General features: G+C 37.1%; 1 protein-coding gene across 1 annotated transcript in view; it reads left to right on the forward strand.

The window, feature by feature from the left end:
* The window catches only part of LOC139747714 (uncharacterized), a 99,796-nt gene that overhangs the window by 11,287 nt on the left and 71,631 nt on the right, over positions 1 to 16,878 (forward strand). Inside the window, 6 exon segments of the mRNA XM_071660324.1 lie at positions 4,479 to 4,855; positions 5,729 to 5,783; positions 10,202 to 10,368; positions 11,993 to 12,056; positions 14,751 to 14,872; positions 16,451 to 16,556. Of these exon segments, the coding sequence (XP_071516425.1) occupies positions 4,479 to 4,855; positions 5,729 to 5,783; positions 10,202 to 10,368; positions 11,993 to 12,056; positions 14,751 to 14,872; positions 16,451 to 16,556 (891 nt within the window).

Below are 16,878 nucleotides of genomic sequence, written 5' to 3' on the forward strand. Positions count from 1 at the left end.
CAAACCTACATTCACTGAGAACCAATCACTTTCCTCTCTTCCTACACGTACACATATATATATATATATATAGTACTAGGATAAACCTTTAAGGAGGTTGGAGTGGTTGATAATTAGGCGTATGATCTGTAATAACCTCCCTGAATATGAGAGGTAATGATCTCACTCATTGAGTAAATTAGATATAATCACATTGGACGTGTTTCCGTAAATTCAAAATTAGGATGTGGCTGATTGGTGGTGTTTACGTAAGCCTCGTTTTCTGTTGGACCACCTGAAGGGCAAACTCGCAATTTACCAGATGATTGAACCTATAGTGATAACGTCCCTTTCTGTGGTGCACTGTGGCAGATGTTGGTGTCATCACCCGTTGCTATTTATCTAAGGTTGGTTAAATGGTTGTTTAGGCTAAAGGTCATTAAGAACATGGTGTTTTTTGGTAAGCACAGGAAGAAGAAAAAAAAAATATTGAAGGTACCAAACATAGGGACTTATTACACATCATTTTTTTTTAATATTTTACTGACGAAACACTTAATTTCCCTCGTTTATTTTGAGGGATCTGGCGTACTTGGCTGAGGGAATATCAGATGTGAAGCTATTTATGACATAAAATAAAATTTAGATTATGACATTAACTAAAACTCAAAAATTAAATTTGCTGAATTTATTATTATGACATTTTTGAGTCAAGAAATAAGATTTTTGAATTACAGTTATTGGAATTTTTTTTATCATTATTTATGACTTTATCCAACTAGCTGGTCAACCGACGTAAATTGATATCTGGGAATCGAACCCTCGAGTCAGTCTACTAACGCACAATTATCGTGAACCACCCAGTCTGTCTTTCCCAAAGGGACTGTCATTTATTCATTTATCTCTTTCATCTTCCTAACAACTGGCTGATTCCCGTTATGGAAGAAATAGCCCGAGTCAATACACTCCTCATTACTATACTGATCACACAGCCGAGCTGACATAATTTCAAGATACATATTGACTTACCGTTAAGGGGAAGAGCCAGGGGAGGGGTGGATATTCTGTTTACGTGTGACTGTTTGAGGAGCCTACCTTTTCCTGTGTGTGGGTTGCCACTGTGGAAACCATAGAGAAAACTTTATTGGTGGTTATACACACACACACACACACACACACACATACATTGAGAAGAAGAGGTGCAGAACTACAGACGGGATTCTCTAACATTTGTGACAGTTGTACTTGATAATACGAAAGCAAATGTACCACTTCTTGCAGAAGCGAAATGATTCTAGTGGGGAAATAACGCGGCGTCAGTCAGAGATTATGCGTAACGAACCTCAGATTTCCACGAGAGTGGGAGCTCTGCTTTAAGACGAGTGAGAGAGAGGACTAGGTGGATTGTCTGTATTTGGACTGTCGGAGAGCATTTGACACTGAGTCTTCAGGGCAGGAATGCAAGGGGGTTTTATTTTATCTTTTGGAGTGGTTGGTGGTTGGTTTAGTTTGTGTGGGGAGAGATGTCAAATGCTGTTGTAGAGTAGGTGCTAATAAGCATGCTGGAAGTGAGATTGTATTGGAAGTCATTTTTCTTTCATTGTTTTGAGTCGTGGTTGCAAGGCAGCCGGTGACTGTTCCGAGGGCCATGTCTTGCGGTATTTGCTGTTTCTTATGTTTTGCCTTTGACGGATGGATGGCCAAACGGGTGTGGCCAAGCAGGTGAAGCGTATACTTTTGAGGTGGAGTGGATGAATTGGTTATGATGGATGTTTATGGATTCTTTCTCCCCGTCTAAATTTGGTAGCTGTCCTCATTCTTGGGGTATTTAGTTGATGTATGGCCATTGTGTTGGTGTTTGCAGTGTGGATTGTATAAGTCCTATGTTAGAATTAGTATGGTTAGAGTATATATATATATATATATATATATATATATATATATATATATATATATATATATATATATATATATATATAATTAGAATTTATCAACTTCGAGTGAATGTTAATTCTGCAAAATACCATGTTATGCAACGGAACTCGACTTGCTAAGTACTCATTACTAGATACAATCTTCTGAAAATAACTTCGTTAAAAATGTTTATTATCTAAACATGTATTAATGACAAAGAGTTCACAGGAAAAAAAACGAGAGCACAAATATTATTATTCCTTTCGACAGTTTTATAATTTAAGCATTTTTTTCCCTTTTTTACTGTAGATGTTTTACAGACTCTTCGACAGTCATTTTTTACGCATTTTTTCCCCTTTTTTACTGTAGGTGTTTTACAGACTCGAGGGAGAAAAAAACGCAGTTAACGTTGATTTTGCTTTTGAAACTCGGAAACAGATTTTGTGGTTGTGTTTTATTAATCGAAATAAACTATCAAGTATACATGCCTGAGAAATCATACCTCTGGCAAGGAACCTAAAAAAAAAATGGGGGAAAAAATAATGCAGCCATTTAAGTCATTAACCTTTTAATACTGTTTGTTGACGATCTGGAACTTTAAAGATCTGTTTTCTTTTTGATACATAGAAAACGAGTGTAGGGCCTCCTCTCCGTCCAGTACAAATAGATGAACACACACACACACACACACACACACACACACACACACAACACACACAGTCCTTTCTATGTAAAATCCAAGAAATTATTTTGTATATGTGCATATTTAACGTGTATGTAACGCCATCTGGCTTAATGATTAATCAGCAGTGGGAGGCCATTAATCGGCAGTGGGAAGCCCCTTAATCCAACAACATAACAAACACATCCATTACTTTGTATGATTAATGGCAGTTATTGATCAACAAACACATCCATTACTTTGTATGATTAATTGCAGTTATTGATCAACAAACACATCCAGTACTTTTATATGATTAATGGCAATTATTGATCAACAAACACATCCAATACTTATGTATGATTAACTGCAATTATTGATCAACAAACACATCCAGTACTTTTATAAGATTAATGGCAGTCATTAATCAACAAACACACCCAGTACTTTTGTATGATTAACTGCAATTATTGATCAACACACATCCAGTACTCTTGCATGATTAACTGCAATTATTGATCAACAAACACATCCAATACTTATGTATGATTAACTGCAATTATTGATCAACAAACACATCCAATACTTATGTATGATTAATTGCAGTTATTGATCAACAAACACACCCAGTACTTTTGTATGATTAACTGCAATTATTGATCAACAAACACATCCAATACTTATGTATGATTAATTGCAGTTAGTGATCATCATCTTATGTTTATGATTTTGGGCTTAATGATCACCAATCAGCAGTTGCAATCCATATGATCGTTACAGACGTAATACCTCAGCAGAACGGCTATGAATCTAGACTAATTAACAGTGCAACACCTGGGTTGATTGACCCCCAGTGATCTCTTACAAGTCACCTGTCAATATTTTCTTCTTTTTTCCCCACCTCCCACACTCTCTTTTACTCACTCCCAAAATTCCTTCCAATGAAACTCGTCCCTCCAGTCAATAACTGAGTACAGTGTTCACCGTTTATACACCCTGATCGCCTGCGTCAGAGAGATAATGTTAGATTTAGCAAGTGTGGTAGAAACTGCATTCAGTGTTCTGTTTGTACTAAGAAGTGTGGTAAATTTGGTGTGTTACACACACACACACACACACACACACACATATATATATATATATACATATATATATATATATATATATATATATATATATGTATAACTGGTATTCAATCGGTGTTTGGACTCAAATGGACATTTTCACTTTATATTTATTTGTAACACCCAATTACTGTCGTCATAAACTTTAATAACGGAGATGAATTACACTCTCAGAGCCTTATGACGAGAAATACAAAATATTTTTGTATCAGCGTTCGTACAGTGATTGATATAGGTTATAATCATTTTGCTTCCTCATACTGATATGTTTAATTATGTTAATTATGATTTGATCTAAATATTCCACTGGAAAGCAAGAGACGACGTTAAGAAATGATAATTGTGGGTCATTGTCAACCTCAAAGGAGAGCTAATTTCAGCATAGATATATAAACTGCAAATATACTCGTGTATATATATATATATATATATATATATATATATATATATATATATATATATATATATGTATATATATATATATATGTATATATATATATATATATATATATATATATATATATATATATATATATATATATACATATATATATATATATATATATATATATTATAGGTCCTCCCTAAATGCAGGAGAAAACGCATACCATTGAGCTATGATTTCTTAATGACCTCAAAATGTATCCAAAAACTAAGGGCGTAGATGTGAAAAACTGTGTGATATAAAGACACTGATTGTACTTTAAATACCCATGCAAATCAGTACAGTTATTGCGCAGTAATGTCTGATAAATGAGCACTTTTAAACGTTAATGTGATTTTTTTTTTTGTATTTCCAGCCATAGTGTAGCTACTCCCACCGTTTTTTATGTCGACAAGAACGGCAACAGGTTAGAACGACCGGACGCTCCGGTGAAGATCAAGGAAACGGCGATCGAATCCTCCACCGACAGCTCCTCGACACTACTCCTCTCGTCCTCACGTCGAGGAATTGACGACAGGTCTCGAAGTAAGACGACCTTGGCGACGGAGAGTCTCAAGTCTGCGAGAGGCGACGGGGCGGAGGGCAACGAAGACGATGCTAGGAGAAACCTCACTTCGAGGAGCAGGGCGGCTCCTCCTCCTCCTCCATCACCAAGGTCACTAGGAGGGACGAGTGAAGATGCACTGGGTAACCATAAGACCACGGAGAGACCACCTCATTCCTGGGACTTCGGTAAGTCCTGCTGCCTTTTTGCTTTCATAAAACCCCATGGTAGAAATACTGTGTGGATTGTGTTCCTTAGTGGTTGTGTTGCGTGGCTTCAGGTTGGGTTGCGTGTTGTGTTGCGTTGGGGGTTGAAGGTGGGTTTAGGGGAGTTTTATGAGAGTGACTGCAGAAAGTGTATGTGTTGAAGGTGGGTTTAGGGGAGTTTTATGACAGTGACTGCAGAAAGTGTATGTGTTGAAGGTGGGTTTAGGGGAGTTTTATGACAGTGACTGCAGAAAGTGTATGTGTTGAAGGTGGGTTTAGGGGAGTTTTATGACAGTGACTGCAGAAAGTGTATGTGTTGAAGGTGGGTTTAGGAGAGCTTTATGACAGTGACTGTAGGAAGTGTGTGTGTTGAAGGTGGGTTTAGGGGAGTTTTATGACAGTGACTGCAGAAAGTGTGTGGGTTGAAGGTGGGTTTAGGGGAGTTTTATGAAAGTGACTGCAGAAAGTGTATGTTGATATTTGGCGCTTGTGTGAGTGCAGGTGTGTTAAGTGTAGTTCGAATGTATTGGGTATTTAAGAGCATGATTAATTTCTGTTGTTTTCTAGGGTATTTGAAGTTGTTAGGTATATGTGTCTTACAATGTGTGTGAGTGCGTGTGTTGTGTGTGTGTGTGTGTGTGTGTGTGTGTGTAAGGAAAGGATGTATAATGGATGCTTACGAGCAATATGTGTATTTCTCTTTTTTTTCCTCATTTTTTTCGTGTTAGAATTGTATAGCACTGCAGTCACTGATTTTACCGCCGAGAAATCGACATTTGTGAAGAACGTCTTCCACAAAATTACTTGATTTCTGTAACCTCGCGAACTGTAACAGGGTTGTTTTGTATTCCACAGATTGTGGCGAATTTCCAGAGGTCAGGAATGGAATCATCGACAGACACATCAATGGGTAAGTTCATTCTTAGCCATTACAGTAGACCGAGTTCATGGTACAGTAGATTGTGACTACGTACAGTTCTTGTTATATAGTTAGGATACGTACAGTTCTTGTTATATAGTTAGGATACGTACAGTTCTTGTTATATAGTTAGGATGTTAGGTGTAATTCCCAACGGGGATGACGAAGTAAAAAGAAATGGGGGTTTATGAACGGTACTGACAGGGAAGGAGTGCGAGTGATTAGGAAATGTACAGGAAAAAAAAACGCCAGTAGGAAGAAGTAGGAGGGACTGAAGAAGAAAAAAAAAAGGGGGAAATAAGCCTTTTCTGAATAGAATAACTTCTCCTTCAGAACTCCTTTTATTTATGTTCTTAGGCTTCAGTGAGGAGCACCGTAAAACGAACAAGCAAAACCTTATTGCATTTGTTTTTCATTTTTTCTTCTGCCACGCGCATTTTAGCAAGTATTTATCTGATTTACATAGAATTGTTAGACATATCATTAACCAATTGCTCTGGATATATATATATATATATATATATATATATATATATATATATATATATATATATATATATATATATATATATATGTGTGTGTGTGTGTTTCGTTGAGGGTCACTATATATTGTTGTATCACATTTGTAATCAACTGAAATAAGCACTTAATGTTGAATGTTAGATAATTCTAGTTTTGCACCAACAGATCTATGGTTATTCTTGTCTTAGAAAAGAAATATCCTCTGAAGGGGCTAATGTTATGGGGTATTCAGCTTTCCCAAAGACTTAGATTACCTCCTGAAGTTGATGACAGTTCCATTCGAGAGCTCCCTGATGTGGCAAAGGTTTGCCATTGCTGTTGGAGCAGAGTTAGCCTTTCCGTTGGAAAGGTGTCGTCTCCGTGATGTATGAGGTCCATGTGTTATCTGTTGTTCCGTTTCTAGATAGTGATCATGTTGTGTATATTAACTTGCCCCTCTTCGTCATAAGCGTTTAATACACGTCAAGAATAAGGATCGCGTTCAACGTTTGTCATTTTTTTTCCCCTGTTCTTTTTGATTTCCAGTCTGTTTCTCATGCCTCCTTTTTTTTCTCTCTCTCTCTTCGTTTTCATTAAGATGAGGAAAACATTGATTGATCATCAACTGCTTATTTTTTCCCTTCGGTCTTTAGTATTGTAGTGACGATTACGTTATTACCAAATACAGTAAGATTCTCTCATGATGTCTTAATCTGTTTTTTTTTTAAACGTCCCATTCTCTCTCTCTCTCTCTCTCTCTCTCTCTCTCTCTCTCTCTCTCTCTCTTCCCCTTCCCCTCTCAAGTGTTATTTCAGTGGCAGTGTCTGTAGTTTTATTCCGCTTTTTCGTTATAGAAACCACACCAGGAACATCCACACTGAACATTAAGTCTTCGTTTCGAAGGAAATCATTGTAAGACATAGACGTGTCCTTGGGAGTGGCTTGTGCTGGTAACCAGCCAAAGGCGTCCCTTCGCCTAACAAACTCCTCTAAATCCCTCCTAGGACAGTGTGTTTACATATTCATTAACTCCTGCATCACCCCCACTCACCACCACCATCACCTCCGGCTCTGAAGTAACTACCTGGCGTATTTTCATTTAATTTCGCGCCTGTTATTGTACCGTTACCGGAGCCACTTGGCATATCAACCTGATCTAAACTCGTGAGGGTCCTCCTTCCCCTCCTCCTCCTCCTACTGCTGCTTTCTTGGAAGAAAACGGCGCCATGGGATTCTCTGGAGCGAAGAAAACGGCATCCGCCACCACCACCGCGTCGTCGACTCTATCGCCTAACATTAATTAAAAAAGTCTCACTGTAAGGTCTTCCTTTTTTTTTTCTCACAGTCTCTCACAGTCTCGTTCGTGGATGGATCCAGTCAGGCCTGAACCCTTCTGTGGAGAGGTGCGGATATTAAAAAAGTATACGAACTTTTTCGCAAGAGAAGTCATCTGGGTTTAATTCTTAGGAATCTACTGAACCAGAATATTTTTCAAGTAACATAGATCCCATATATATATATATATATATATATATATATATATATATATATATATATATATATATATATATATATATATATTTTATGTGATTATTACACGAAAGTGCACTTGGGAACTTATCGTGTTTCAATTACCCGTGGTCATAAAGGAATATCTATCTATCTATCTATCTATCTATCTATCTATATATATATATATATATATATATATATATATATATATATATATATATATATATATATTGTGTAGTACGGTTACATATCATGAGCTGGTCCAGACAGTATGGGGCTGGAGAAGTGTGGGTTCGTCACTCACTGACTAAGCTTGTTGTTTAAGATGCGACAAATAGATTATGAAAGTTATTAAAGAACTTGTTGTAAAGTTAGGTCTTTGATCTTACCAAGTGGCTTGGGAGATGATATTCAGCCGGCAGACGTTATTTAACCGGCTTACGTCACCGTTGTTCTAAACGGTGTACGTGACCGGTGGACACCACTACACTCCCTTGGTAGACACCACTACACCCCTTGGTAGACACCACTACACTCTCTGGCAGACACCACTACACACCCTGGTAGACACCACTACACACCCTGGCAGGCACCACTACACACACCCCTGGCAGACACCACTACACCTCCCTTGGTAGACACCACTACACCTCCCTTGGTAGACACCACTACACTCTCTGGCAGACACCACTACACACACCCCAGGCAGACACCACTACACCTCCCTTGGTAGACACCACTACACCTCCCTTGGTAGACACCACTACACTCTCTGGCGGACACCACTACACACACCCCTGGCAGACACAATCCACCCCCTGATAGACACATAGCCATCCCCAGCAGACAATGTACATCCTTGGCAATTCGATAGAGCGAGACCAGATTTTCCTTCATGCTAATATTACTCCCGCCACACTTTAAAAGAAAATGGGATATTTTGTTAAACTGTTTTGGACAGTTTCGGTAGATGGATATTCTAAACGTTACGTAGATGGATATTTTAAACGTTACGTAGATGGATATTTTAAACGTTACGTAGATGGATATTTTAAACGTTACGTAGATGGATATTTTAAACGTTACGTAGATGGATATTTTAAACGTTACGTAGATGGATATTTTAAACGTTACGTAGATGGATATTTTAAACGTTACGTAGATGGATATTTTAAACGTTACGTAGATGGATATTTTAAACGTTACGTAGATGGCTATTTTAAACGTTACGTAGATGGATATTTTAAACGTTACGTAGATGGATATTTTAAACGTTACGTAGATGGATATTTTAAACGTTACGTAGATGGATATTTTAAACGTTACGTAGATGGATATTTTAAACGTTACGTAGATGGATATTTTAAACGTTACGTAGATGGATATTTTAAACGTTACGTAGATGGATATTTTAAACGTTACGTAGATGGATATTTTAAACGTTACGTAGATGGATATTTTAAACGTTACGTAGATGGATAATTTAAACGTTACGTAGATGGATATTTTAAACGTTACGTAGATGGATATTTTAAACGTTACGTAGATGGATATTTTAAACGTTACGATGGATTACGTAGATGGATATTTTAAACGTTACGTAGATGGATATTTTAAACGTTACGTAGATGGATATTTTAAACGTTACGTAGATGGATATTTTAAACGTTAGGTAGATGGATATTTTAAACGTTAGGTAGATGGATAATTTAAACGTTAAGTAGCATTTTTCTTTTCCCTTTTTCCCCCCCGTTTCCTGTTGGGCAGTAATCCGCTGAAGGATTGTAGAAATTCTTTTGACATCTTTTTCTCTCCAAACCTCCACCAGTGTTGCTGTTCTCGCTATTTCTGCCTCTCTGTCTGTATGTCTGTCTGTCTGTTTAACTGTCTATTTGTCTGTCTGTCTTTCTGTCTAACTTTCAGCCTTTCTGTCTGTCTAACTGTTCGTCTGTCTGTCTGTCTAACTGTTCGTCTGTCTGTGTCTGTTCTATCTGTGTCTCTGTAAGTCTCTGTCTGTCTGTCTCTCTCTCTCTCTCTCTCTCTCTCTCTCTCTCTCTCTCTGGCGATGCAGCGCTGGGGAACAGATGGCTTGAACCCCCTAGAGAGAAACACCATCACTAATCTCCATTTGTTTCTTTATTTTGAAGGGGGTGTGGAGGAAGGGAGGAGAGTAAGAATACAGGAGGGAAGGATTAAAATCCCTCCCTACCCCCCCACATCACACAGCACACAACACAAACACACTGTGATGAAAATACGTGCAGTCAAGTCATACCAAAGACTCTTGGAATTCCAGTTTAAACAAGACATTAAAAAAAAATAGAAATATTCTGAAACTCTAACGTAACTCTGTGTTCCTCCTCCTCCTCCTCCTCGTCTTCTTCTCCCTCCACAAGCGAGGGGTTCGCAGAGCTGAGGTGCAAGCCGGGTTACCGAACGACTGCGGGCACCCGAGTGGCCAAGGTGAGCTGTGTGGAAGGAGAGTGGTGGATCCAGAGCGGCAGAACCCTGGCCCCAGCCTGCATCCCCGAGGAAGAGGAGGAGAACCACCACAGACAGCCAGGTAAGTAAACCTAGTCTACTGGCGATCCCGTGGATGGATTTCTCGACTTTGAGATTAGGATGCATTCATCCTATGTAACTATATTGTCTTTATTGAAGGGTTTATTTTACTTATTCTGTTTATGGGACTTTTATTAAGTAAAGGAGGTGTTAAAAAGTCGAAATGGACATAGATGATTCAGTGAGGAGAACCAGCAAAGCTGTTTATGTGACAAGCACAAAAAAATGTTAGTTGTGGACATACAGCAATATATATATATATATATATATATATATATATATATATATATATATATATATATATATATATATATATATATATTGGAAAGGATCACAATTTTGCGCGTGATCAAGATATTCCTATGAGTCCACGGGGAAAAATGAAACACGAAAAGTTCCCAAGTGCACTTTCGTGTCTCCCCTGATGATTATTACACGAAAGTGCACTTGGGAACTTTTCTTCGTGTTTCATTTTTCCCCGTGAATTCATAGAAATATATATATATATATATATATATATATATATATATATATATATATATATATATATATATATATATATATATATATATATATACATACGAGGCTTCCTTTCTTGGTCTTAAAAGAGAAAACGAGATTCACATCATTGCGTGGAGTTTAATTTTATACATGTAATTAAGCATCGAATACGATTACCCTCATGTAATTAATGAATATCTAATCACTAAAACAAAGCTTAATTAATCATGTTTTTATTTCATTATGCGAAATGATTTTTTTAAGAAAATTCCATATGGGATTTTCCATACTTTAATGAATATAATTAAGATAAAAGGGGAAACGTATATAATCTACTAAAGTTTATATTAAAAGTTATGGGAAAAGTATATCCTGAGAAAAGTTATCAGTCCTAATTAATTTGGTAAGAATGAAAGAAATATTATAGTTTTCGAAATATCTTGATGAAAAACACAAGATTTTTTACATAAAAATGTACTAATGATGATTACGTATCAGAAATTGGGGTTGTGGTATATAATGAGTTGATATTCATTTACTTTGTAGGTTGCCTTAATGCTCTCTTGATCTCGTTATTTTAAACGACTGGATAATGATAGGAAAAAAGGTGTTATAAGATTTTACGGCTGGTTGGATGGATGGAGCGTTGATTGGCCAAATGATAAGAAACCAGCCGTTGTAATGTATTAACGCAGCGTTTCAAAGCAGTAGGAGTAGACCTGTGTCCATGTCTTTATGGCTTATGTTAGACAAATAGATGTACTGATAATAAAAACACAAGGCACTGCAGTTCATGTTAACAACAACAAATAAAACTCTTAATCAGAATGTATCATTTAAATGGATTTTTTTTTTTAACAAGCATAATTTTTTTTTTTTTTGCATGCTCTGTACACACTAATTTAAATGCATGAGTTTGTGTAAGAATTAAAACTCTTGAGAGCCTAGACTTTTTTTTTTTAAACACACACACACACACACACACACACACACACACACACACACACACCCACGTGTACATCATATTGACATAGAAGCTTCTGGCATTTTTACCACAACCCATTTTCTTTTACACCCAACTGGCATTTTTACCACAAACCATTTTCTTTTTCTCGACATTGCAGCCATGGTGGCTATATGCCCTTCAGACCCGCCTTACATGGAACACGGGGTTACCGAGCTGAGCAAGTGAGTACTGATGATAACACGTGGTGGTGGTTATGAACACGGGGTGTGTGTGTGTGTGTGTGTGTCACAGCAGCGAACAGGTGGAATGAACAGTGTGTGTTAAGGTTGGACACTTCAAGTGTTCCAAGATGTTGTGGGGTTAGAGAGAGGAGAGTGCTAAGGTCAGAGCTTCGAGCTGGCTCTCTCTCTCTCTCTCTCTCTCTCTCTCTCTCTCTCTCTCTCTCTCTCTCTCTCTCTCTCTCTCTCTCTCTCTCACACACACATACACACACATACACACACACACATCCCTACCGCGTTCATTACACGAGAAGGTCAGATGGTAAAGTGATACTCAATGATGATTTTTTTCTTTACGAAGACTGAAGTGGCTCCATGACCGTAAATAATGTTGATGACTCTCTTTTTTTTTTTTCTACGTAAGATTTTTAGATTAATCATTCATTATGATGGACGCTTCAGGACTGGTATGACTCAACAGCAATTTAAGTATTGGATTCCTGGTTCTAATTGTGCTTATATGAGAGGATGGTAATGCTTATATTAGTCTTTTGAGATGATATATAGAAATATAAGTACGCTGATGCGGGTGGAGGACACTTTTAGCTTATAGATTTGTGTAGAATTCTTATAACCATGGGGAAATAATGTTTATAATATGCAGCTGTACCTATAGGGTAAATTATATATATATATATATATATATATATATATATATATATATATATATATATATATATATATATATATATATATAATTCCTACGAGTCCATGGGGAATGAAACACGATGTTTTCCCAAGTGCACTTTCGTGTAATGATCACATCAGGGGAGATACAAGAAAGAAATATAATAGTCAGTTGACATACATATATATATATATATATATATATATATATATATATATATATATATATATATATATATATATATATATATATTCTCTCGTGAATAATGAATTGAATTAGTATCTGGAAATAAGAAGTTTTCAGAATGTTACATACATATATACCATTATTTAGACAATATAGTGGTCTAAAATCCAATTTATTTTTTTGTACCAGAACTAAATGCAAATTGGTTTGTATAAAACAGTGTTCACTCGTACAGTTGATAGTAGTTTAGTATTTAGTAAATCTTTTAACTGTTTCAACCAAATTATATTCATGAATTCAGCTTGTGCCTGTAAGTCATTTACTCCCTACACACACAATATGTGTGGTGTATATATATATATATATATATATATATATATATATATATATATAAATATATATATATATATATATATATATATATATATATATATATATATATATATTATATGTATATATATATTTTTTTTTCTCTTTTGATCGTACATTCTTTAAAAACTACAAGTGTTGCCGCTTATGAATGCAGTGCAGGTAGATACACGAACCAGTTTCTCTCCCACTCCGCCGTAATACATTCATACAGTATGAACACAGCATCACAAACCTGTATAATGCATCTCCGAAAACACATTTTCCCAAAGCAGGCGGCAACATGCTTTTTAATTTTTTTTTTTACAAGTCAGATCTGCTCTCTCTCTCTCTCTCTCTCTCTCTCTCTCTCTCTCTCTCTCTCTCTCTCTCTCTCTCTCTCCCTCTATTTCAAATGCTTCCTTAAACCATCATTTCTCTCAGCGACGTTTAGGTAAGGCTTGGAGTAATCAGACTTACCCACCCCCGAGTGAGACCGATCTGGTTTTTAATTGGATTAGTTTGGTGAGCTAGGGAGCGTGGTAAGAGTGAGAAGGTTGTGCTGAATTGGAAAGTGAACTTAGGAACGTAAAACCAAGACGTGTTGACTCACAAGGGAAGTAAATATAGAGGAATAGATCATGTGTCGAAGTTTGTTGGCCATATGGAATGATATGATTATGATATAGTATGAGTTGGGGCAGACTGAGTATAAGATGGGTCAGGTTAAGTATAAGTTGGGTCAGGTTGAGCTTAAGATGGGCCAGGCTGAGTATAAGGTGTTTTAATTTGAATATATGGTGGGTCATGTTGAGTATAAGATGGGGTAAGTTGAGTATAAAAGTGGAGTACTTTGAGTATGAGGTGGGTCATGTTGAGTATAAGATGGGGCAAGTTGAGTATAAAAGTGGAGTACTTTGAGTATGAGGTGGGGTCATGTTGAGTATAAGATGGGGCAAGTTGAGTATAAAAGTGGAGTACTTTGAGTATGAGGTGGGGTCAGGTTGAGTTCAAAATGAGGTATGGTACTTTGTATGAGAGGTAGGTGCATGTTCATTCAGAGGTGGATGACGTAGGTGATTTTCAACCAAGGATTACCCACTGGATATTGTCCAGTTAACTGTAATTTCCTCTCAGACATATTTTGTCTGGTATTCTCCTCCCAAGGGAGATTCGTGCAACCACTTTCTCCAGTCATTTTCATCTCGACCAGAAATTCAACCATTAAGAAAGTATGATTTTTACCTCCCTTACTCAAACAAACACCTTCTAATCAGCTTCCAAAACAAGTACTTTTTTCCTCCCCCTTTAAACAAAATCCCTCTTAATTGAAGACCTCTTAATTAAAAGTGTGGAAAAGAAGATTTCGTTCTAATGTTCTAATGAAATGCTTTTTGCCCTGAAAATCCTTTTAGTTCCAAACGTAATTCTTTGTGCTTATCGTATTCCATGTTTACCCCTACCATCATCAGTGGAACGTATGGTGAATTGCGTTGCTTGGCTGGGTATCACCTTGTAGGGGGTTCGAAAGAAGTGGTGTGCAAAACAGGCCAGTGGAGATTGAAGGGCAGACCCCAATGTCTACCTCATAATGGTAAGACCTTGTTTCGTTTTCTTCCTCTATTAAATATGGCCTCCTTTTAGAGATAGGAATGGGAAAGATTTTTTTTTATCCTCTTTACCATTTAATAGATTCCTCTATAGTGATTTTGTCCGATGGCTAAATCATGAGATTTGCCTAATTGTTCTATTGTCTTGACATATTGGTTTGCGATGACCTTTTTTTTTTTTTAATGCTGTGTTATTTGTACGCTGTTGAACAACTGAGTTATATATTATTGGTATGAATAAGGCCGTTGTGAAAATAATAAGAATGTTAAACTTGCTCTTCAGTATTGTGTTACGTTCATTGTTGAATGCAGACATTTTTCTTATATCTTTTAATTACGCATTTTTTTTTTACCCTTTCCCGATGAAGCGTATGAAATTCATATATTTTGTGACAACGGTATTGCAAGCTGTGTACCCTGAATGTTGCATGCCCTGTTCTCTTCACAGTTCAATAATTAATTGATTGTATCTGCGATTCATATGTTTCAGTGATTGCACTTTGTGTCACTGCATTTATGAATTTCTTACATAAATTCATCTAAAAGTTTCCTTGGCTAGTTGGTGCACAGATTCAAGTAGTTTGTTTTCCCATTATGCATCCCGAAGCTATAGTGACAATTTGCTGTTGATTTAACTTGTATCTGAATTAGGTGGTTCTTTATCTGTCTGTCTGTCTATCTATTTACCTGCCTCTGTCAATTTGTCCATGTAGATTGGCTATTAGATGAGTGGATGTATAGGTACATTTCGTTATCCATGATTGCTAGAGAGAGGATGCGAGCAAATGAGGTCTTTTTCATCTATTCCTGGCGCTACTTCGTAACACTATATATATATATATATATATATATATATATATATATATATATATATATATATATATATATATGTATATATATATTATACAGATCGAGAGTCTTGGCGAATGGATTGGTGAAAATTGGAGGTTGTGAAAGCCTTGCATAAGGTGAGGTGTGGCAGAACGGCAGGATTGGATGGAATTGTAATTGAGCATCTCAAGAAAGGGGGTCGACAGTGTTATCATAAGGTAGTCAGGCTTCTCAGTGGATGTATTTGCCTTCGGTGAGGTGCCTGAGGACTGGTAGAGTGCAAATATAGTGCTCGAAGAAAACGTTTGTAGGGTTGAGAGAAACGAAAATGTGGTGTGGAAGGAAAGCTACTAAGTGCAGTAAGGAATCTGTACTGGGATAGTAAAATGTGTGTGTGTGTGTGTGTGTGTGTGTGTGTGTGTGTGTGTGTGTGTGTGAAGAGGGAGGGAGAAGGGTGAGTAAAGTTCCACGTGACGGTGGGTCTGTATGAAGGGTACGTGATGTCACCATGGCTGTTGAATCTGGACAGGGTTGTGAAAGGAGGCGAATAGCTTGGGTTTAGGAATCATACATAGGTGGGTTTATAACCTGCTGGGGATATAAGACATTTAGATCCTCATTGCTTAGGACCGTATTTATGTAATCTCATGATAATTACCTGTATTGTAGGAGAAAATACATAACAGGCAATATCATGATTACCTTCAAAATCTTTTACGTTCCACGAACAGATTCCAAGAAGGGGAGCGGGATGATGGAGAGTCTTGGGTCCTCACACACCACACCACAGTGTCCTCACCCGCCCTCCGTCGCTGACACCACCACCACCTTGATGAAGTGAGTCCTCACTGTCTCTCTGTGCTAGTATTACCCGAGCTTCAGTGTGGAAGATAAAGTAGGAGGAGAAGAGTACATAAGGGGGGAGGAGCAGACGTGGAGAAGGTGTTCTTTTAGTCCGTGATTGGGAAATGTTTGCGTGGAACGGGAGAATGAAAAGTTATTTTGCCCTATTGAGAAAATTGTGCTTCCGTAATGGGAGTGAAATATGTTTATTTGTCATTATAACAATTTCTTTAAGTACTTAGTGCTCAGGAAGTCATTATATATCTATTCAGGTCAGGGTGTTTGCTTTAGCTTATTGGTTCTACGGAGTGCATTG

The sequence above is a fragment of the Panulirus ornatus genome, chromosome 5 (assembly GCF_036320965.1).
Source record: "Panulirus ornatus isolate Po-2019 chromosome 5, ASM3632096v1, whole genome shotgun sequence".
In the NCBI taxonomy this organism is placed as follows: Eukaryota; Metazoa; Arthropoda; class Malacostraca; order Decapoda; family Palinuridae; genus Panulirus; species Panulirus ornatus.